This window comes from Scyliorhinus torazame, chromosome 4 (assembly GCF_047496885.1).
Source record: "Scyliorhinus torazame isolate Kashiwa2021f chromosome 4, sScyTor2.1, whole genome shotgun sequence".
NCBI lineage: Eukaryota > Metazoa > Chordata > Chondrichthyes > Carcharhiniformes > Scyliorhinidae > Scyliorhinus > Scyliorhinus torazame.
In genome coordinates, this window is record NC_092710.1 from 354,838,951 (window position 1) to 354,861,331 (window position 22,381).

Consider the following 22,381-nt stretch of genomic DNA (forward strand, 5'->3'; position numbering starts at 1 on the left):
ATGAACTCTTATTTTTCAAACTGGTTTAAACAGAAAAGGCTGTATTATAGAATTCTATATGGAATTTGGGGTTCTGTATTCCCTTCCATTTATTGCATGTTTGTCAGCTACCGGAAAGAGTTTGCAGCTGAAATTTTATTTTGACTGAGAGTTTGGAAATGAACTGGAAGTTGGCTTACAACTCTTGAAAATCAAAGAGACATGTCCACTGTTCCTAACACAGAACAAGAGGTTTTTGTGTGGAGATAGCAAATGCGCAGATTGGCACAATCTAATTTTGCATACTAAAGGTTTGAAATTACAACTCTTCAAATAGCAGACAAAAGGACAGCATAAGAATCCAACACCTGTTTCGTTATCTTCGAACAGCAGTTTCAGGACCTAAGATTTTCTGAAATTAAACAAATCAAGTTCTCGGTCACCCCTTTAATAAATACGAAATGTATATTTGATATTTCTCTCTTCCCTTCAATACGAAATGTAATTTAGCCATTTCCCTGTCTCCCCCTTGGTTTCAACATGAGTAAATCTCAACAACCGAAATAAAAAGCTGATTTAGTTGATCAGCAGTTCCGAAATTTATTGGATAAAATTCAAGCCAAAAATAAAAAGGCCAGCTTATTTGCAGAAATATAGGTTGATTTTCCGGAATAAATTTCCAGCATTTATATAACATTTTCAGGCTTTTTCATTTATTAAATTCTAGTACAAGTTTCCCATTTGATTCTCCAGTTTTGGCAGTTTCTTCTCTGCAAAACTCTCCTGTTGCTACTTTTTCATTGACATTTCATTTGGCCGTATATTCTTGATCTATCCCTCATTAGCAATCCACAAAGTAACACCTCATACATATTGGCATTTAAAAGTCAAGGCCTTCCTTGGTCTTCAACTTCTGTCATTACTTCAAATGTTATAACTGTGACCAAGTTGACCATGGGTTTCATTTTCTGTCAGCTATAACTTGGTGCCATCTAAACCATCATGGTTGCTCAAAGATCTTTTTGCAGCATATCTAAATTTACACAAGATTTCACCTTTCCAAATAATTAATAATTTAAAAGGTAATTCTAAAAATGTTTTCAGTATTATTTTTGTTGATTTTTCAGTTTTGGTGGAAAATTTTAAAGATTTGTCATTCGGGGCAGGTATTTTAACTTCACCGCGTTTTCCTGATTTGACACAAATAGAATAAACTCAGAACTTGCCCATCTTAAATTGCTTCATTTTTCCTTTTATATAATTCAGTTTCCAAACAAATGATAGCTCTGTCCAGGATACAATTTCCACTGGGTTGCCAACATGCAGGTGTGACTTCTCAAATTAAATTTTTTGTGCAAGTAACAGAAAACAGTGTATATACGCACCTGCCTGTGTCGTTTGTTATGCATGTGAGTGAAAAAGTCGAATAGTGTCCCACAAATTGTGTTGCAATTTTTGCACCAGTGGTTCCATGCATCGTGGTATTCGCACCCACCCCCAGATTCTGGAAGGTTCGTACATAGCTTATTTGTTTCAGCATCCAACTTTTCTGGAGAGTCTTTTCTTGTTGAAATCGCCTGTATCAAGGCCCACAGAGATAGTCATATACGAAAGCACAATTCAAATTTCAAACAAGTCCAAATTCACAAGGTAACTCCCTAAAAAAGGTCGTCATGATATGATCATATTGTGCCTTCTGGCCTTGCATCACAACAGTTGGAATTGCAGTTGGCTCCTATATAAGGGACAATCCTGAATTGAAACCATAATCTGTAACTGGCTGCTTCAGGAGTGGTGTTGGGCAGGGTGGGGGACTGCAGGAGAAAGAAGAGGCCAGGATGCTTTTTATATATCGGGGCTGAAGCACCTTTGTCAAAAGACCTGGGAGTTGATGTCCCACCTATTCAATTAAACAACAAAAATATCTGTTGCAGGATATCAGTTCCAGGTGGTGAAGCCAAATATAAAATAAAAACGTAAATAGAAATGTAATTTTTCAAATCAAGCAAAATATGGGAAGATTATATTATGACGTCCTTTATATGGGTCCAACTTTTTCAGTGTATTTTGATGAATATTTTTTGAATAAGTGTTTCAAAGTCACTACCTTTGAAGATGAACCTTTGTCTTCTATTCGCAGCACCTTTTCCAAGATATTATCTTTCCGTTTGTCAGAAGATTTTACATTTTTATCTTGAATCACCACCCCCAAGATTTTAGCCACTTTCTCCAGCTCAGATAGCTTTTTAACCGTCTCCTCAATCTGCTGTCGAACTAAAGACATCTGGTGCATAATGTCTTCCTGGAGCTTGCCATTTTCAACCAGAAGAGGATCCTTGTGTCCATCTTTCTCACGACGTTTCTTTCTTAGCAAATATCCTTTGCACGTTTAAGGCGGAAGGGAGAGGTGAAGATTTAGTTACAAAACTTATCACCTCACTTAATGCACAACCCTCGAGTACACCCCCAGTTTCTAACAGTGGATTCACCGAGTTTTTCAGCGTCTTCCATCCTACATTGACCAAGGCGAATGTAGGCCAACGAAGTAGCTGCCCAGGTTCAGAGACAATTGGTGTTCTGTGGGTAGGTTTGTGGGTTCAAGCTCCACCTGGAGGGGTGGGGCTGAATCACAGATTTGCTAACTAAAGCAGAAATTATTTCACTTAGAAGGCTCTGTTCTGAATATTTGAAGAGGCCGCTTACGCCTCTGTTGATTGGCAGCAGATTCCACTTTGTGAATACCCAACCAGATGTCTTTGGGCTGTGTGGGCAGCACGGTAGCACAGTGAATAGCATTGTAGCTTCACAGCATCAGGGTCCCAGGTTCGATTTCCTGCTGGGTCACTGTCTGTGCGGAGTCTGCACGTTCTCCCCGTGTCTGCGTGGGTTTCCTCCGGGTGTTCCGGTTTCCTCCCACAGTCCAAAGACGTGCGGGTTAGGTGGATTGGCCATGCTAAATTGCCCTTAGTGTCCAAAAAGGTTAGGAGGGGTTATTGGATTACGGGGATAGGGTGGAAGTGAGGGCTTGAGTGGGTCGGTGCAGACTCGATGGGCCGAATGGCCTCCTTCTGCACTGTATGTTCTATGTTCTATGCTTTCCTGCCCCGGCTCCCCAATGCCTCAATATCAAAATCTTGAAATGAAACCAATGTTTTTAGTGATTCTTACCTTGTTACAATGATATGTCCATGGCACAGTATGCAACAGTTAGCTCAACTTACTAAGTAGAGAACCCAGCACAGCAGCCTGCACAGTGGCTACTACTGGGACTTAAAGTACACAAGAATGAAAAAAAGTTTTTTCAATATACCACAAAGTAAACAAATCTCCCAGTAAAGTAAAATGATGGCTGGTACACAGACAGCAAGGAATAGTGGCCAACCGCAATTATTTTATGGAATCGGAATTTAAAGGTCAGGGTGGGCTGTTATAAAGCAGCTGGTCAATAAAAGAATGACAGAAATAAACATTTGCAACAACTTCTGTATCAGACAAGCAGAACAGTTGATCACAAAGTCAAAGGCAGGCAGGCCCCTGCCAATTTCTACCTTGTTGTTTTCGAAGGTTCTCCAGCTCATCTGCAAGATAATCCAGGCGTTTCTGACGAGCTTCTTTCTCTTTCAGGAGCATCTCCTTTTCTTCCAGAACCTGAGTTGAACCAATGTGACATTTACTTTACATTAGCATAAACACATGGAGCATAACAACTAGCTCATCAAGCACACAGTCACAAAACTGCAGGCCTAGTAACTATTTACAAAGAAATGGAGAAATAAACTCCACAGGAACTTTCACTTTTAGGTTGAGCATTAAAAGTAAAGCTAGATTGTGCAGCAAAGAGGAGAGGGTGGAAAACAGAGAGGGGGAGAAAAAAAAAAAAGAGGTACACACAACATTGTTCATGGCACCACCATTTACAAAGCAGAGACTAAATGGCTCCTTCCGAGTCACAAAGATTCTATTTTTCAGCGCGAGCACTAACGGACCCAGTGTGCTCATAATCATGCCCTGGTCATCACTTTTCTGGTGATCTAAACAAACAATCTGGAGGGAAGCAATCTTCACATTGCAACCACTGTTATCTAGTGGTTTTAACAATGATAATAGCTCAAAAGACTCCCCACGTAATCGCTTACATGTGAACATGCAAAATAAGAAATGTAGGCCAATCAGCCCTCAAACCTGCCCCACCACTCAATATCTTGCCTGATTGGTTTATATTTTGAGTTCCACATTGCTATCTAACCCTGATAACCTTAAATTCCCTTGTCTGACAAGAATCTATCTACTTTCGACTGAAAAATATTCAGCAACTCCACTTCCACTGTCTTCTGAGACAGAGTTCTAAAGTCACACAACCCTCAGGAAATAATTTTCCTAATCTGTCTGAAAAGAGAAACTCCTAATTTTAAAACAATGTCCTCTAGTTCTGGACTCACCTACAAGAGGAATCATCCTTGCCTGGTCAATATAGTTCAGGGAGTTATATACTTCAGTCAAGTCACCCCTCACTCTTCCAAACTCCACTGGAAATGAGCCCAGTCTGTCCAACCTATCCCCATAAGACAAACCGCTCATTCCAGGTATCAATCGAGCAAAGCTCCTTGGAACCACCTCCAACACAATAAGCACTTAGTCCTTGCCATTTCGACAGGGCAGCATAGTGGTTAGCACAATTGCTTCACAGCTCCAGGTCCCAGGTTCGATTCCCGGCTTGGGTCACTGTCTGTGCGGAGTCTGCACCTTCTCCCTGTATGTGCGTGGGTTTCCTCCGGGTGCTCCGGTTTCCTTCCATTCCAAAGATGTGCAGGTTAGGTGGATTGGCCATGTTAAATTGCCCTGCGTGTCCAAAATTGCCCTTAGTGTTGGGTGGGGTTACTGGGTTATGGGGATAGGGTGGAGGCTTGGGGAGGGTGCTCTTTCCAAGAGCCGGTGCAGACTCGATGGGCCGAATGGCCTCCTTCTGCACTATAAATTCTATGATTTGTGGCATTAAGTGCATCTTGGGGAAAATGGTGGTGTAGATGCAATGGTACCAGTTATCCAGAGTCTGTATGGTCTGTACTGTGCCTATTACAAACTGCTTGTTCTTTTGTTATGTTTCAATTGTTGGGATTTATGGCCTATGCACCTGGTATCGCATGAGCACTGGAATTCACACATGGCATTGCTCAATTATGGAGGCAGAATGCCTTTTTGGACTGAGGTTAGCAACCTATGAATGGACAATACCACTCATGTCGCCACTGCACTGCAGCACGGTAAAATGGCTTACTTGACTTTTTCAAATTTTAGGAGATCTCTGCCGGTCCAGGGTAATGAGGTAGACTTTTCAAGTCTGAAAGTAGCAGCCGTTGGCACATTTGTACACTTGCATAACACACAGCAAAGATTGATCTGATCAGAATAGCTTTGATGGGCTTTATTTTGGCATCAAGCCAGCAAGATGAGAAAATGGCTGAAGTCCTATTTACAGTGCACCTGAACAGGCGCAGGAGTGTGGCAACTAGGGGATTTTCACAGTAACTTCAGGGCAGTGTTAATGTAAGTCTACTTGTGACACTAATAAAGATTAATATTACAAGATTTCAGACTTCCGGTGACGGCGGGCGGGAGGCAGCCACACAATGGAGGGCTCCCGTTCTGGAACGGCATTTTGGGGCTTTAAGCCCAGTCCCAGGGTCCACGGAGGCGGCAAAAGCAGGGAGAAGGCACAGAGGCGGCAGAGTGAAGAAAAATGTCGAGGGTGAGCAAAGGAACGTCCGTAAGGAAAACAGCTGAAGGTCCGTCGGGGAGTGGAGAGGTCACCGCGGGGTCACCAAGGAAAATGGAGGCTGGAGCACCGGGGCAGGCCACATTGCTTACGGCTGAAGAAATAACTACGGTGATGGCTGCGGAATTCGAAAGGCAGTTTACAAAATACATGGGGACAATGAGGAAGGAGATGAGAGAGGTTTTGTGTGCGCTGGTGGAGGAGGCGATTTCCCCGGTGACGAAGGCGGTGGCGAGCGCAGTGGCGGAGGTGATAGAGCAAGGGGAGGCGCTGAAGGAAGTGGAGGAGACGTTGTTGCAGCACGGTGATCAACTTGCCTCGATGGGGAAGGAGATGCGGAAGGTGATGGACATTAACAAGGATCTGCGAGGAAAAATGGAAGACCTGGAAAACAGATCCAGGCGACAGAATTTGAGGATTGTGTGCCTGAAGGAGTTGAAGGACCGAGGCCGACTGAGTAGTTTGCCGCGATGCTGGCGAAACTCTTGGGGGAGGATCCCTCCCGATATGAACAGGATCGGGCTCATCGGTCGTGGAGGCCTGTACCAAAGGCGAGTGAGCCGCCAAGGGTTGTGACTCTGCGCTTCCGTAGGTACAGTGTGAAGGAGAAGGTCCTGAGCTGGGCCAAGCAGAAGCGGGTGGTGCAGTGGACTGGAGCTGGTTTAAGTGTATACCAGGAGCTGGCGAGGAGGCGGGCTGCCTTCAACCAGGTGAAGAGGGCACTGTACATTAGCAAGGTGCAGTGCGGCATTGTATATCCAGCAAAGCTGAGGGGGACTTGCAAGCTCAGGGACGTTTATTTTGGAACGGCGGAGTTTGCGAAGGCAGAAGGACTGTGGCAGAACTGAGAAATTGAGAAATGGCCATGTGCCAATGTAACCTCATGACTGTATTTTCTTCTTTTTTGTTTCACTGCGTGCGGGTGTATGGGCTAAAGGAGCCAATGTTGTATATACTTGGACAAGGGAAGTGATGGGACTTTCACGCGAAATGAGGGCTCTTTGGGGTGTAGGTGGATATGCGGGGTTTGTGCGCTAAGGGGATTTCTGGGCTTTCCTCGGGCCGGGCAAGGGGAAAAGGGACCTGGGCGGGGTCCTCCACGCTGGCCGGTTTAAGCCGGCCAGTGATCGGAAGTGAGGTGGGGGGAGGGGCTGCAGCCATCGGAGGGTCCGAGTGGTCTAGCCGGGGTGGAAAGTTGGGGGGGGGGGGAGAAAGAGTTTTACAAGAGGCAGTGGACGGGAGAAGTTGGAGACTGGGCGGGGGGGACAACTCTTGTGTATCATGTACGGTACTCTTTCAGAGGTTGGAGGGTGTTGAGTGTAAGGGGGGGGGGGGCGGGGGGAGTAGACTCTATAGGTCAATGGTGACCATGGGCGGTCCCGGACTCCTTTTTCTTTTTCTCCTTTGTTTTTTTGTTGCCACCGTGGGAAGGTTTGTTTTACTGGGGACATATATAATGACAGGTGGGCCGTTGTTTGGGGTGGTGGGAGGATGGGATCATTGGTATTGTTAAGGGGATTGATTTTGTATTTGTTACCGTTTACTGTTTGTGGGTGGGGTGTAAATTTTGAAGGAAAATGTGAAAATGGAGAATAAAAACATTTTTTTAAAAATTACAAGATTGCAGATAAACTTATAATCCATGGAGTTATAAAGAATCTGCAAGTTTATATCAACAGAAAAAGATAGGCTTGTGGATTTCTCAAAAAAGAGAATGTGTTCACTGTTTTATCTCAAAAAGTACCAAACAGTATCTCTTTTCTCCTGTAGTATAAATTGTGATACTTGGAATGAGGCAGTGTGTTTGTCCTGATAATTGAAAGACAAAAGGCTTCGACAACATGTCCCTCTTTTCAGCAATACTACCAAGTGACTAATGAGTAAACACTTCAATGACAAGGTGGTTTTAAAAATTCTGAAATTGAAAAAGGAAGTGTTGGGGAAAATATAGTTGCTGTAAATTACCAAACTCTCTCATTTCTGTTGCTATTTTCAGAAAGATCATGTCCCAACTTTGAACTAAGTTATTTCCTTTTTTGCCAAAGTCCAACTACTGATGTTCTTTTTCACATTCTTCATGGGTTTTGTAAAATTTTGTTTGAGGCATGACTCTTTTACCTGAAACATCACCTTTAGCACCAAGTGCAGGTTTTGCTTCATTTACTGCAAACTTGAAGTCTCTTGAAGGACTACAGCTCTTCGCACCCTACACCCTGCAAGGACTCCATCCCTTTCTCTCAACTCCTTCGCCTCTGTCACATTTGTTCCGATGATTCCACTTTCCAAAATGGTGCTTCAAAAATGTGTTCCTTCTTCCTCAACCGTGATTCCCCATCTACAGTTGTTGACACGGCCCTCAACAGTGTGCGGTCCATCTCCCGCGCCACTACCCTAGCCCCCTCCCCTCCCTCCCAGAACAAGGATAGAGCCCCCCTCGTTATATCGAACATACAGTGCAGAAGGAGGCCATTTGGCAGAAAGAGTCTGCAACGACCCATTTAAGCCCTCACTTCCACCCTATCCCCTCCTAACCTTTTTTGGTCACTGAGGGCAATTTATCATGGCCAATCCACCTAACCTGCACGTCTTTGGACTGTGGGAGGAAACCAGAGCACCAGAAGGAAACCCACGCAGACACGGGGAGACCGTGCAAACTCCACACAGACAGTGACCCAGCGGGGAATCGAACCTGGGACCCTGGCACTGTGAAGCCACAGTGCTACCGTGCTGCCCTGTACCCTCACATTTCATCCCACCAGCCTCCGTATAGAAAGCATAATCCTCCACCATTTCTTGACTCTTACGGACTACCCTCTAATGAATTACCGAACACATTTTAAGAACTCTGTATCAGCTGAACATTTCCTAGTTTTTCAATATATTCCTGCAACTTCCTATGTTTATCCTTGCATTCTCAACTTAATTTCTTCCACCCATCTCCTTCCTCCTTAATTCCCTTTCCTTCTTTCCATTTCTCCCCTTTCTTGATCTCCCAGTTTCTTTTTTCCTTCTTTGCTGCTGCTTTTTATCTTGCCTCACCTTTACCTGTCTTTTCACTTGCTCATTTACTTCTCGCATTGCTCGCTATATTTCCGCAACCACCCCCACCTCCCCCCCCCACCTTCATTCTCTGCTTTGCTAATTTTCTATTTGAGCATGACTTTACCAGCTCTCTCTGCTGTGTCTCGTTATGCACGTATTCAATTCAATTATTTCCTTTCAAGCCTTTTTTTTTTGTGCTCGATGGCAAAACTAATCTGCAGAAACATTGTTTCAATGGGCAGTGGTTCGTACAGCTATTGAACAGGCTTCTAGTGGGAGCAGATAGAATTGATTTAATTCAAATGAAAATTACATAAACATTAGAAAATATTTTGGAATACAGAATTTGTGGGCAGCACGGTAGCATTGTGGCTAGCACAATTGCATTGTGGATAGCACAATTGCTTCGCAGCTCCAGGGTCCCAGGTTCGATTCCGGCTTGGGTCACTGTCTGTGTGGAGTCTGCACATCCTCCCAGTGTGTGCGTGGGTTTCCTCCGGGTGCTCTGGTTTCCTCCCACAGTCCAAAGATGTGCAGGTTAGGTGGATTGGCCATGATAAATTGCCCTTAGTGTCCAAAATTGCCCTTAGTGTTGGGTGGGGTTACTGGGTTATGGGGATAGGGTGGAGGTGTTGACCTTGGGTAGGGTGCTCTTTCCAGGGGCCGGTGCAGACTCGATGGGCTGGGTGGCCTCCTTCTGCACTGTAAATTCTATGAAATTAAAAATTAGGTGCAACAGGCTTGGAAGCAACACACAGCTATCCAAAGCTTTCCAGGCTGTCCAAGGCTTTCACGCAGTCACGCCCTGGTTTGCTGTGGACCGACTGATAAAGGACCATTATTGCTGCACGGGATGGAGGCTTTAATGGAGGAAAAATCACATTGGACATCGTTTTGGGAAAAGGCAAAAGGCAAAATCTGGCAAATAGCAAATATTCAAGTCAGGCAAAATCTATGTACACATCTAAAAACTCTTTCCCACACACTGTGCTTCATATGCTACCACATTCTCAAGGGTATTTGGGGATGGGCAATAAATACTGGTCTTGGCAGCGACACCTGCATCCCATTAACAAACTTCCATGTTCCTTCTACGTCACTTCTATTTCACAGGCCCTCCAAGCCTGCACGGATCACGTGTCCTATCTGGACCAACCGCCTGTATCCTCCTATACCTCGTCTGTTCATGTGTCTATCCAAACAAGTCTTAAAGGTTGCTAACGTATCTGCCTCAACCACCTCACTTGGCAGTGCATTCCAGGCCACCACCACCCTCTGTGTAAAAAAACTTCCCCTGCACATCTCCACTGAACCTATCCCCCCTCACCTTGAACTTGTGCCCCCTTGTAATTTTCAATTCCACTCTGGGAAGAAGCCTCCAACTTTTCACCCCATCTATACCCCTAATAATTTTATAAACTTCTATCAGGTCGGCCCTCAGCCTCCGTCGCTCTAGGGAGAACAATCCCAGTTTATTCAATCTCTCTTTATAGCTAATACCCTCCATACCAGGCAACATTCTGGTAAATCTTTTCTGTACTCTCTCTAAAGCCTCCACATCCTTCTGGTAGTGTGCTGACCAGAATTGGACAAAGTATTCCAAATGTGGCGGAACCAACATTCTATATAACTAACGTAATTTGCGAGCTTTTATTCTCTATACCCTGTCCTATGAAGGCAAGCATGCCATATGCTTTCTTTACCACCAATTCCACCTGTGCTGCCACTTTGAAGGATCTATGGACCTGCATGCCCAGATCTCTCTGTGTCTCTATGCTCCTGATGGTTCTGCCATTTATTTGAGAGCTCCCACCGGAATTGGATCTACCAAAATGCATCACCTCACATTTGTCTGGGTTAAATTCCATCTGCTATTTCTCCGCCCAATTTTGCAGCCTCTGTATCCTGCTGTATTCTCTGACAACGTTCATCACTTTCCACAACTCCTGCAATCTTAGTGTCATCCTTAAACAAACAAAGAACAAAGAAATGTACAGCACAGGAACAGGCCCTTCGGCCCTCCAAGCCCGTGCCGACCATGCTGCCCGACTAAACTACAATCTTCTACACTTCCTGGGTCCATATCCCTCTATTCCCGTCCTATTCATGTATTTGTCAAGATGCCCCTTAAATGTCACTATCGTCCCTGCTTCCACCACCTCCTCCGGTAGCGAGTTCCAGGCACCCACTGCCCTCTGTGTAAAAAAAACTTGCCTCGTACATCTACTCTAAACCTTGCCCCTCGCACCTTAAACCTATGCCACCTAGTAATTGACCCCCTCTACCCTGGGAAAAGCCTCTGACTATCCACTCTGTCTATGCCCCTCATAATTTTGTAGACCTCTATCAGGTCGCCCCTCAACCTCCGTCGTTCCAGTGAGAACAAACCGAGTTTATTCAACCGCTCCTCATAGCTAATGCCCTCCATACCAGGCAACATTCTGGTAAATCTCTTCTGCACCCTCTCTAAAGCCTCCACATCCTTCTGGTAGTGTGGCGACCAGAATTGAACACTATGCTCCAAGTGTGGCCTAACTAAAGTTCTATACACCTGCAACATGACTTGCCAATTCTTATACTCAATGCCCCGGCCAATGAAGACAAGCATGCCGTATGCCTTCTTGACTACCTTCTCCACCTGTGTTGCCCCTTTCAGTGACCTGTGGACCTGCACTCCTAGATCTCTTTGACTTTCAATACTCTTGACGGTTCTACCATTCACTGTATATTCCCTACCTGCATTAGACCTTCCAAAATGCATTACCTCACATTTGTCCGGATTAAACTCCATCTGCCATCTCTCCGCCCAAGTCTCCAAACAATCTAAATCCTGACAGTCCTCATCGCTATCCGCAATTCCACTAACCTTTGTGTCGTCTGCAAACTTACTAATCAGACCAGTTACATTTTCCTCCAAATCATTTATATATATATATATATACTACAAACAGCAAAGGTCCCAGCACTGATCCCTGCGGAACACCGCTGGTCACGAAGAATTCTCTCCAGTAATTTCCCTACCACTGAAGTAAGGCTCACCGGCCTGTAGTTCCCTGGATTATCCTTGCTACCCTTCTTAAACAGAGGAACAACATTGGCTATTCTCCAGTCCTCCAAGACATCACCTGAAGACAGTGAGGATCCAAAGATTTCTGTCAAGGCCTCAGCAATTTCCTCTCCAGCCTCCTTCAGTATTCTGGGGTAGATCCCATCAGACCCTGGGGACTTATCTACCTTAATATTTTTTAAGACTCCCAACACCTCGTCTTTTTGGATCTCAATGTGACCCAGGCTATCTACACACCCTTCTTCAGACTCAACATCTACCAATTTCTTCTCTTTGGTGAATACTGATGCAAAGTATTCATTTAGTACCTCGCCCATTTCCTCTGGCTCCACACACAGATTCCCTTGCCTATCCTTCAGTGGGCCAACCCTTCCCCTGGCTACCCTCTTGCTTTTTATGTACGTGTAAAAAGCCTTGGGATTTTCCTTAACCCTATTTGCCAATGACTTTTTGTGACCCCTTCTAGCCCTCCTGACTCCTTGCTTAAGTTCCTTCCTACTTTCCTTATATTCCACACAGGCTTCGTCTGTTCCCAGCCTTTGAGCCCTGACAAATGCCTCCTTTTGCTTTTTGACGAGGCCTACAATATCTCTCGTTATCCAAGGTTCCCGAAAATTGCCGTATTTATCCTTCTTCCTCACAGGAACATGCCGGTCCTGAATTCCTTTCAACTGACACTTGAAAGCCTCCCACATGTCAGATGTTGATTTGTCCTCAAACAGCAGCCCCCAATCTAGGTTCTTCAGTTCCCGCCTAATATTGTTATAATTAGTCTTCCCCCAATTTAGCACATTCACCCTAGGACCACTCTTATCCTTGTCCACCAGCACTTTAAAACTTACTGAATTGTGGTCACTGTTCCCGAAATGCTCCCCTACTGAAACTTCTACCACCTGGCCGGGCTCATTCCCCAATACCAGGTCCAGTACCGCCCCTTCCCTAGTTCACGGAGCCAAGAATTACCCCTACCTCACCGGACTGTGCCATACAACCTGAAGGTTTCTCAATACACCGTGATGGACTGCACGCTGTCATCAGGCAAAGCTAAGGGAGGTTGGGTTTGCAACCACATCAACTCCTCCTGGTGCTCGGACGTGGCGATCCTGACAAACTATTGCTCCCCGGACCTGGAATACCTGACTATGAAGTGCTACCTACCACGGGAGTTCACTTCTGCCATCATCACAACGGTCTAAATCCCACTCCAGGCGGAAGTGAAGAAGACGCTTGCTAAATTGTACACTGCTATAAATAAGAATGAAACAGAATACACAGAGGCCTTGTTCATCGTGGCCAGGAAATTCAACCAGGCCAACCTCAAAAGTGTAGTCACCTACATCTCCTGTCCCACCAGGGGCACCAACATTCTTGACCACTGCTTCACAAACATCCAGGGCGCCTATCAATCCACCCCCTGACCGCACTTCAGAAAATCGGACCATAAGACGGTGCTCCTTGTCCCAGCATACAAGCAGAAACTTAAGCGGGAGAATTTGGTTAAGAAGGTCATGCAATACTGGTCCGAGGCATCAGAAGAGCTCCTACGCGACTGCTTGGAGTCAGTGGGCTGATCCACATTCAAGAACACAGCCGACATCCTAACCGAGTATGCCACCACCGTCACAGACTTCATCAGCAAGACTGCATGCTAAACAAGGTTGTACGTGCATTCCCCAACCGGAAACCATTGTTCAATCCGGATAATCATTCTCTACTGAAGGCCAGGTCTGAGACGTTCAAGACAGGTGACCCTGACCGATACAGGAAATCTAGGCACGACCTCCGCAAAGCCATCACGGTGGCACAGTGGTTAGCACTGGTGGCTCACAGCTCCAGGGTCCCAGGTTTAATTCCGGACTGGGCAGACAGTCTGTGCGGAGTATGCACTTTCTCCCCGTGTCTATGTGGGTTTCCTCCGGGTGCTCTGGTTTCCTCCCAGTCCAAAGATGTTCACGGTCGGTGGATTGACCGTGCTAAATTGCCCCTTAGTGTCCAAAAGGTTAGGTGGGGTTACAGGGATCGGGTGGATTTAAGTAGGGTGCCTTAAGTAGGATGCAATCCTGCGCATCTAATATAAATTGTTGCGTCCTCATTGGCCACAGGTGAGATCCCAGAGGATTGGAGGATCTCCAATGTTGTAGCGTAATTTAAGAAGGGTTGCAAGGATAACCCGGGTAATTATAGGCCAGTGAGCTTGACGTCAGTGAACGTGAAATTGTTGGAAAAGATTCTCAGAGATAGGATCTATGCACATTTGGAAGTGAATGGTCTTATTAGCGACAGACAGCATGGTTTTGTTTCTCACTAATTTAATTGAGTTTTTTGAGGAGGTGACAAAAATGATTGACGAGGGAAAGGCTGTGGATGTTATCTACATGGACCTTAATAAAGCATTTGACAAGGTCCCGCAAGGCAGGCTGGTGCAAACGATTAGATCACATGGGGTCAGGAGTGATATAGTTGAACTGATCCAGAACTGGCTTGGCCATAGGAGACAGAGGGTAGCAGTGGAAGGGTGTTTTGCCAAATGGAGGTCTGGAACTAGTGGTGTTCCGCAGGGATCAGTACAGGGACCTCTGCTCTTTGTAATATATATAAATGACTTGAAGAAAACGTAGCGGGTCAGATTTGCAAGTTTGCGGATGATACTAAGAATGCAGGAGTTGCGGATAGTGATGAAGTTTGTCAGAAAATACAACAGGATATAAATAGGTGTTTCACAGGAGCATTATTAATCTTGGAAAGGTTTATAAGAGATAGGGTGTATAATCATCTGGAAAGGAATAATTTGATTAGACATAGTGAACACGGTTTTGTGAAGGGTAGGTCGTGCCTCACAAACCTTATTGAGTTCTTTGAGAAGGTGACCAAACCGGTGGAGGAGGGTAAAGCAGTTGATGTGGTGTATATGGATTTCAGTAAAGCGTTTGATAAGGTTTCCCACAGTAGGCTACTGTAGAAAATACGGAGGCATGGGATTCAGGGAGATATAGCAGATTGGATCAGAAATTGGCTAGCTGGAAGAAGACAAAAGGGTGGCGGTTGATGGAAAATGTTCAGACTGGAATCCAGTTACTAGTGGTGTACCACAAGGATCTGTTTTGGGGCCACTGCTGTTTGTCATTTTTATAAATGACCTGGAGGAGGGCATAGAAGGATGGGTGAGTAAATTTGCAGATGACACTAAAGTCGGTAGAGTTGTGGACAGTGCGGAAGGATGTTACAAGTTACAGAGGGACATAGATAAGCTGCAGTGCTGGGCTGAGAGGTGGCAAATGGAGTTTAATGCAGAAAAGTGTGAGGTGTTTCATTTTGGAAGGAATAACAGGAAGACAGAATACTGGGCTAATGGTAAGATTCTTGGCAGTGTGGATGAGCAGAGAGATCTCGGTGTCCATGGACATAGATCCCTGAAAGTTGCTACTCGGGTTGAGAGGGTTGTTAAGAAGGCGTATGGTGTGTTAGCTTTTTTTGGTAGAGGGACTGAGTTTCGGAGCCATGAGGTCATGTTGCAGCTGTACAGAGCTCTGGTGCGGCCGCATATGGAGTATTGCGTGCAATTCTGGTCGTTGCATTATAGGAAGGATGTGGAAGCATTGGAAAGGGTGCAGAGGAGATTTACCAGAATGTTGCCTGGTATGGAGGTAAGATCTTATGAGGAAAGTCTGAGGGACTTGAGGCTGTTTTCGTTAGAGATGAAGGTTAAGAGGTGACTTAATTGAGGCATACAAGATGATCAGAGGATTGGATAGGGTGGACAATGAGAGCCTTTTTCCTCGGATGGTGATGTCTAGCATGAAGGGACATAGCTTTAAATTGAGGGGTGATAGATATGACAGATGTCAGAGGTAGGTTCTTTACTCAAGAGTAGTAAGGGTGTGGAATGCCCTGCCTGCAACAGTAGTAGACTCGGCAATACTAAGGGTATTCAAATGGTCATTGGACACGCATATGGACGATAAGGGAATAGTGTAGATGGGCTTTAAAGTGGTTTCACAGGTCGGCGCAACATCGAGGGCCGAAGGGCCTGTACTGCGCTGTAATGTTCTATGTTGCATTAGACGATAATAGAATAGGGCAGAGAGAGAGAGGGCATGAGAGGAGAGCGAGAGGGCATGAGAGGAGAGCGAGAGGGCATGAGAGGAGAGCGAGAGGGCATGAGAGGAGAGCGAGAGGGCATGAGAGGAGAGCGAGAGGGCATGAGAGGAGAGCGAGAGGGCATGAGAGGAGAGCGAGAGGGCATGAGAGGAGAGCGAGAGGGCATGAGAGGAGAGCGAGAGGGCATGAGAGGAGAGCGAGAGGGCATGAGAGGAGAGCGAGAGGGCATGAGAGAGCGCGAGAGGGGATGAGAGAGCGCGAGAGGGGGCGCGAGCGCGAGAGGGGGCGCGAGCGCGAGAGGGGGCGCGAGCGCGAGAGGGGGCGCGAGCGCGAGAGGGGGCGCGAGCGCGAGAGGGGGCGCGAGCGCGAGAGGGGGCGCGAGCGCGAGAGGGGGCGCGAGCGCGAGAGGGGGCGCGAGCGCGAGAGGGGGCGCGAGCGCGAGAGGGGGCGCGAGCGCGAGAGGGGGCGCGAGCGCGAGAGGGGGCGCGAGCGCGAGAGGGGGCGCGAGCGCGAGAGGGGGCGCGAGCGCGAGAGGGGGCGCGAGCGCGAGAGGGGGCGCGAGCGCGAGAGGGGGCGCGAGCGCGAGAGGGGGCGCGAGCGCGAGAGGGGGCGCGAGCGCGAGAGGGGGCGCGAGCGCGAGAGGGGGCGCGAGCGCGAGAGGGGGCGCGAGAGGGGACGCGAGCGCGAGAGGGGACGCGAGCGCGAGAGGGGACGCGAGCGCGAGAGGGGACGCGAGCGCGAGAGGGGGCGCGAGCGCGAGAGGGGGCGCGAGCGCGAGAGGGGGCGCGAGCGCGAGAGGGGGCGCGAGCGGGCGAGAGGGGGCGCGAGCGGGCGAGAGGGGGCGCGAGCGGGCGAGAGGGGGCGCGAGCGGGCGAGGGGGCGCGAGCGGGCGAGGGGGCGCGAGCGGGCGAGGGGGCGCGAGCGGGCGAGGGGGCGCGAGCGGGCGAGGGGGCGCGAGCGGGCGAGGGGGCGCGAGCGGGCGAGGGGGCGCGAGCGGGCGAGGGGGGCGCGAGCGGGCGAGGGGGCGCGAGCGGGCGAGGGGGCGCGAGCGGGCGAGGGGGCGCGAGCGGGCGAGGGGGCGCGAGCGGGCGAGGGGGCGCGAGCGGGCGAGGGGGCGCGAGCGGGCGAGGGGGCGCGAGCGGGCGAGAGCGGGCGAGGGGGCGCGAGGGGGCGCGAGCGGGGGGCGCGACGCGGGGGCGCGAGCGCGGGGCGCGAGGGGGCGCGAGCGCGGCGCGAGGGGGGCGCGAGCGGGCGCGAGGGGGCGCGAGCGGGCGCGAGGGGGCGCGAGGGGGGCGCGAGCGGGCGCGAGGGGGCGAGGGGGGCGCGAGCGGGCGCGAGGGGGCGCGAGCGGCGCGAGCGGGGGCGCGAGGGGGCGCGAGGGGGCGCGAGCGGGCGAGGGGGCGCGAGCGGGCGAGGGGGCGCGAGCGGGCGAGGGGGCGCGAGCGGGCGAGGGGGCGCGAGCGGGCGAGGGGGCGCGAGCGGGCGAGGGGGCGCGAGCGGGCGAGGGGGCGCGAGCGGGCGAGGGGGCGCGAGCGGGCGAGGGGGCGCGAGCGGGAGAGGGGGCGCGAGCGGGAGAGGGGGCGCGAGCGGGAGAGGGGGCGCGAGCGGGAGAGGGGGCGCGAGCGGGAGAGGGGGCGCGAGCGGGAGAGGGGGCGCGAGCGGGAGAGGGGGCGCGAGCGGGGAGAGGGGGCGCGAGCGGGAGAGGGGGCGCGAGCGGGAGAGGGGGCGCGAGCGGGAGAGGGGGCGCGAGCGGGAGAGGGGGCGCGAGCGGGAGAGGGGGCGCGAGCGGGAGAGGGGGCGCGAGCGGGAGAGGGGGCGCGAGCGGGAGAGGGGGCGCGAGCGGGAGAGGGGGCGCGAGCGGGAGAGGGGGCGCGAGCGGGAGAGGGGGCGCGAGCGGGAGAGGGGGCGCGAGCGGGAGAGGGGGCGCGAGCGGGAGAGGGGGCGCGAGCGGGAGAGGGGGCGCGAGCGGGAGAGGGGGCGCGAGCGGGAGAGGGGGCGCGAGCGGGAGAGGGGGCGCGAGCGGGAGAGGGGGCGCGAGCGGGAGAGGGGGCGCGAGCGGGAGAGGGGGCGCGAGCGGGAGAGGGGGCGCGAGCGGGAGAGGGGGCGCGAGCGGGAGAGGGGGCGCGAGCGGGAGAGGGGGCGCGAGCGGGAGAGGGGGCGCGAGCGGGAGAGGGGGCGCGAGCGGGAGAGGGGGCGCGAGCGGGAGAGGGGGCGCGAGCGCGAGAGGGGGCGCGAGCGCGAGAGGGGGCGCGAGCGCGCGAGGGGGCGCGAGCGCGAGAGGGGGCGCGAGCGGGCGAGGGGGCGCGAGCGGGCGCGAGCGGGCGCGAGCGGGCGAGGGGGCGCGAGCGGGCGAGGGGGCGCGAGCGGGCGAGGGGGCGCGAGCGGGCGAGGGGGCGCGAGCGGGCGAGGGGGCGCGAGCGGGCGCGGGGGCGCGAGCGGGCGCGGGGGCGCGAGCGGGCGCGGGGGGCGCGAGCGGGCGCGGGGGCGCGAGCGGGCGAGAGCGGGCGAGGGGGCGCGAGCGGGCGAGAGCGGGCGAGGGGGCGCGAGGCGGGCGAGAGCGGGCGAGGGGGCGCGAGCGGGCGAGAGCGGGCGAGGGGGCGCGAGCGGGCGCGAGCGGGCGAGGGGGCGCGAGCGGGCGAGGGGGCGCGAGCGGGCGAGGGGGCGCGAGCGGGCGAGGGGGCGCGAGCGGGCGAGGGGGCGCGAGCGGGCGAGGGGGCGCGAGCGGGCGAGGGGGGCGCGAGCGGGCGAGGGGGCGCGAGCGGGCGAGGGGGCGCGAGCGGGCGAGGGGGCGCGAGCGGGCGAGGGGGCGCGAGCGGGCGAGGGGGCGCGAGCGGGCGAGGGGGCGCGAGCGGGCGAGGGGGCGCGAGCGGGCGCGAGCGGGCGAGGGGGCGCGAGCGGGCGAGGGGGCGCGAGCGGGCGAGGGGGCGCGAGCGGGCGAGGGGGCGCGAGCGGGCGAGGGGGCGCGAGCGGGCGCGAGCGGGCGAGGGGGCGCGAGCGGGCGAGGGGGCGCGAGCGGGCGAGGGGGCGCGAGCGGGCGAGGGGGCGCGAGCGGGCGAGGGGGCGCGAGCGGGCGAGGGGGCGCGAGCGGGCGAGGGGGCGCGAGCGGGCGAGGGGGCGCGAGCGGGCGAGGGGGCGCGAGCGGGCGAGGGGGCGCGAGCGGGCGAGGGGGCGCGAGCGGGCGAGGGGGCGCGAGCGGGCGAGGGGGCGCGAGCGGGCGAGGGGGCGCGAGCGGGCGAGGGGGCGCGAGCGGGGCGAGGGGGCGCGAGCGGGCGAGGGGGCGCGAGCGGGCGAGGGGGCGCGGGGGGCGCGAGCGGGCGAGGGGGCGCGAGCGGGCGAGGGGGCGAGGGGGCGCGAGCGGGCGAGGGGGCGCGAGCGGGCGAGGGGGCGCGAGCGGGCGAGGGGGCGCGAGGGGGCGCGAGCGGGCGAGGGGGCGCGAGCGGGCGAGGGGGCGCGAGCGGGCGAGGGGGCGCGAGCGGGCGAGGGGGCGCGAGCGGGCGAGGGGGCGCGAGCGGGCGAGGGGGCGCGAGCGGGCGAGGGGGCGCGAGCGGGCGAGGGGGGCGCGAGCGGGCGAGGGGGCGCGAGCGGGCGAGGGGGCGCGAGCGGGCGAGGGGGCGCGAGCGGGCGAGGGGGCGCGAGCGGGCGAGGGGGCGCGAGCGGGCGAGGGGGCGCGAGCGGGCGAGGGGGCGCGAGCGGGCGAGGGGGCGCGAGGGGGCGAGCGGGCGAGGGGGGGCGAGCGGGCGAGGGGGGGCGAGCGGGCGAGAGCGGGCGAGCGGGCGAGAGCGGGCGAGGGGGCGCGAGCGGGCGAGGGGGCGCGAGCGGGCGAGGGGGCGCCAGCGGGCGAGGGGGCGCGAGCGGGCGAGGGGGCGCGAGCGGGCGAGGGGGCGCGAGCGGGCGAGGGGGCGCGAGCGGGCGAGGGGGGCGCGAGCGGGCGAGGGGGCGCGAGCGGGCGAGGGGGCGCGAGCGGGCGAGGGGGCGCGAGCGGGCGAGGGGGCGCGAGCGGGCGCGATGGGGCGCGAGCGGGCGAGGGGGCGCGAGCGGGCGCGAGGGGGCGCGAGCGGGCGAGGGGGCGCGAGCGGGCGCGAGCGGGCGAGGGGGCGTGAGCGGGCGAGGGGCGCGAGCGGGCGCGAGCGGGCGGGGAGGGCGCGAGCGGGCGGGAGGGCGCGAGCGGGCGGGAGGGCGCGAGCGGGCGGGAGGGCGCGAGCGGGCGGGAGGGCGCGAGCGGGCGGGAGGGCGCGAGCGGGCGAGGGCGCGGGAGGGCGCGGGCACGCGAGGGCGCGGGCACGCGAGGGCGCGGGCACGAGAGCGCGCGGGCACGAGAGCGCGCGGGCACGAGAGCGCGCGGGCACGAGAGAACGCGGGCACGAGAGAACGCGGGCACGAGAGAACGCGGGCACGAGAGAACGCGGGCACGAGAGAACGCGGGCACGAGAGAACGCGGGCACGAGAGAACGCGGGCACGAGAGAACGCGGGCACGAGAGAACGCGGGCACGAGAGAACGCGGGCACGAGAGAACGCGGGCACGAGAGAACGCGGGCACGAGAGAACGCGGGCACGAGAGAACGCGGGCACGAGAGAACGCGGGCACGAGAGAACGCGGGCACGAGAGAACGCGGGCACGAGAGAACGCGGGCACGAGAGAACGCGGGCACGAGAGAACGCGGGCACGAGAGAACGCGGGCACGAGAGAACGCGGGCACGAGAGAACGCGGGCATAAAAGAACGCGGGCATAAAAGAACGCGGGCATAAAAGAACGCGGGCATAAAAGAACGCGGGCATAAAAGAACGCGGGCATAAAAGAACGCGGGCATAAAAGAACGCGGGCATAAAAGAACGCGGGCATAAAAGAACGCGGGCATAAAAGAACGCGGGCATAAAAGAACGCGGGCATAAAAGAACGCGGGCATAAAAGAACGCGGGCATAAAATTAAATGATAATCGCTTGCCACAAGTAGGCTTCAATGAAGTTACTGTGTAAAGCCCCTAGGCGCCACATTCCGGCGCCTGTTCGGGGAGGCTGGTCTGGGAATTGAACCGTGCTGCTGGCCTGCCTTGGTCTGCTTTCAAAGCCAGTGATTTAGCCCTGTGCTAAACAGCCCCTTGAGAGCGCGCGAGGGCATGAGGGCGCGCGAGGGCATGAGGGCGCGCGAGGGCATGAGGGCGCGCGAGGGCATGAGGGCGCGCGAGGGCATGAGGGCGCGCGAGGGCATGAGGGCGCGCGAGGGCATGAGGGCGCGCGAGGGCATGAGGGCGCGCGAGGGCATGAGGGCGCGCGAGGGCATGAGGGCGCGCGAGGGCATGAGGGCGCGCGAGGGCATGAGGGCGCGCGAGGGCATGAGGGCGCGCGAGGGCATGAGGGCGCGCGAGGGCATGAGGGCGCGCGAGGGCATGAGGGCGCGCGAGGGCATGAGGGCGCGCGAGGGCATGAGGGCGCGCGAGGGCATGAGGGCGCGCGAGGGCATGAGGGCGCGCGAGGGCATGAGGGCGCGCGAGGGCATGAGGGCGCGCGAGGGCATGAGGGCGCGCGAGGGCATGAGGGCGCGCGAGGGCATGAGGGCGCGCGAGGGCATGAGGGCGCGCGAGGGCATGAGGGCGCGCGAGGGCATGAGGGCGCGCGAGGGCATGAGGGCGCGCGAGGGCATGAGGGCGCGCGAGGGCATGAGGGCGCGCGAGGGCATGAGGGCGCGCGAGGGCATGAGGGCGCGCGAGGGCATGAGAGAGCGCGAGGGCATGAGAGAGCGCGAGGGCATGAGAGAGCGCGAGGGCATGAGAGCGCGCGAGGGCATGAGAGCGCGCGAGGGCATGAGAGCGCGCGAGGGAATGAGAGCGCGCGAGGGAATGAGAGCGCGCGAGGGAATGATAGGTCATGAGAGAGCGCGCGAGGGAATGATAGGTCATGAGAGAGCGCGAGGGCATGATAGGTCATGAGAGAGCGCGAGGGCATGAGAGGTCATGAGGGCATGAGAGAGCGCGAGGGCATGAGAGAGCGCGAGGGCATGAGAGAGCGCGAGGGCATGAGAGAGCGCGAGGGCATGAGAGAGAGCGAGGGCATGAGAGAGAGCGAGGGCATGAGAGAGAGCGAGGGCATGAGAGAGAGCGAGGGCATGAGAGAGAGCGAGGGCATGAGAGAGAGCGAGGGCATGAGAGAGAGCGAGGGCATGAGAGAGAGCGAGGGCATGAGAGAGAGCGAGGGCATGAGAGAGAGCGAGGGCATGAGAGAGAGCGAGGGCATGAGAGAGAGCGAGGGCATGAGAGAGAGCGAGGGCATGAGAGAGAGCGAGGGCATGAGAGCGAGGGCATGAGAGCGAGCGAGGGCATGAGAGAGAGCGAGGGCATGAGAGAGAGCGAGGGCATGAGAGAGAGCGAGGGCATGAGAGAGAGCGAGGGCATGAGAGAGAGCGAGGGCATGAGAGAGAGCGAGGG

The 22,381-nt window shown here is 55.0% G+C and overlaps 1 protein-coding gene across 2 annotated transcripts in view; it reads right to left on the reverse strand.

Annotated features, from left to right (window-relative positions):
* Nucleotides 1-22,381, reverse strand: part of znf318 (zinc finger protein 318) — an 84,664-nt gene that overhangs the window by 8,440 nt on the left and 53,843 nt on the right. For both annotated transcript variants that reach the window (XM_072500313.1, XM_072500314.1), the window contains exons 4-6: nt 3,528-3,627; nt 2,087-2,358; nt 1,365-1,556 (exon numbers count right to left, since the gene is read on the reverse strand). In XM_072500313.1, coding sequence (XP_072356414.1) covers nt 1,365-1,556; nt 2,087-2,358; nt 3,528-3,627 — 564 coding nt within the window. The remainder of the gene's footprint in view (nt 1-1,364; nt 1,557-2,086; nt 2,359-3,527; nt 3,628-22,381) is intronic.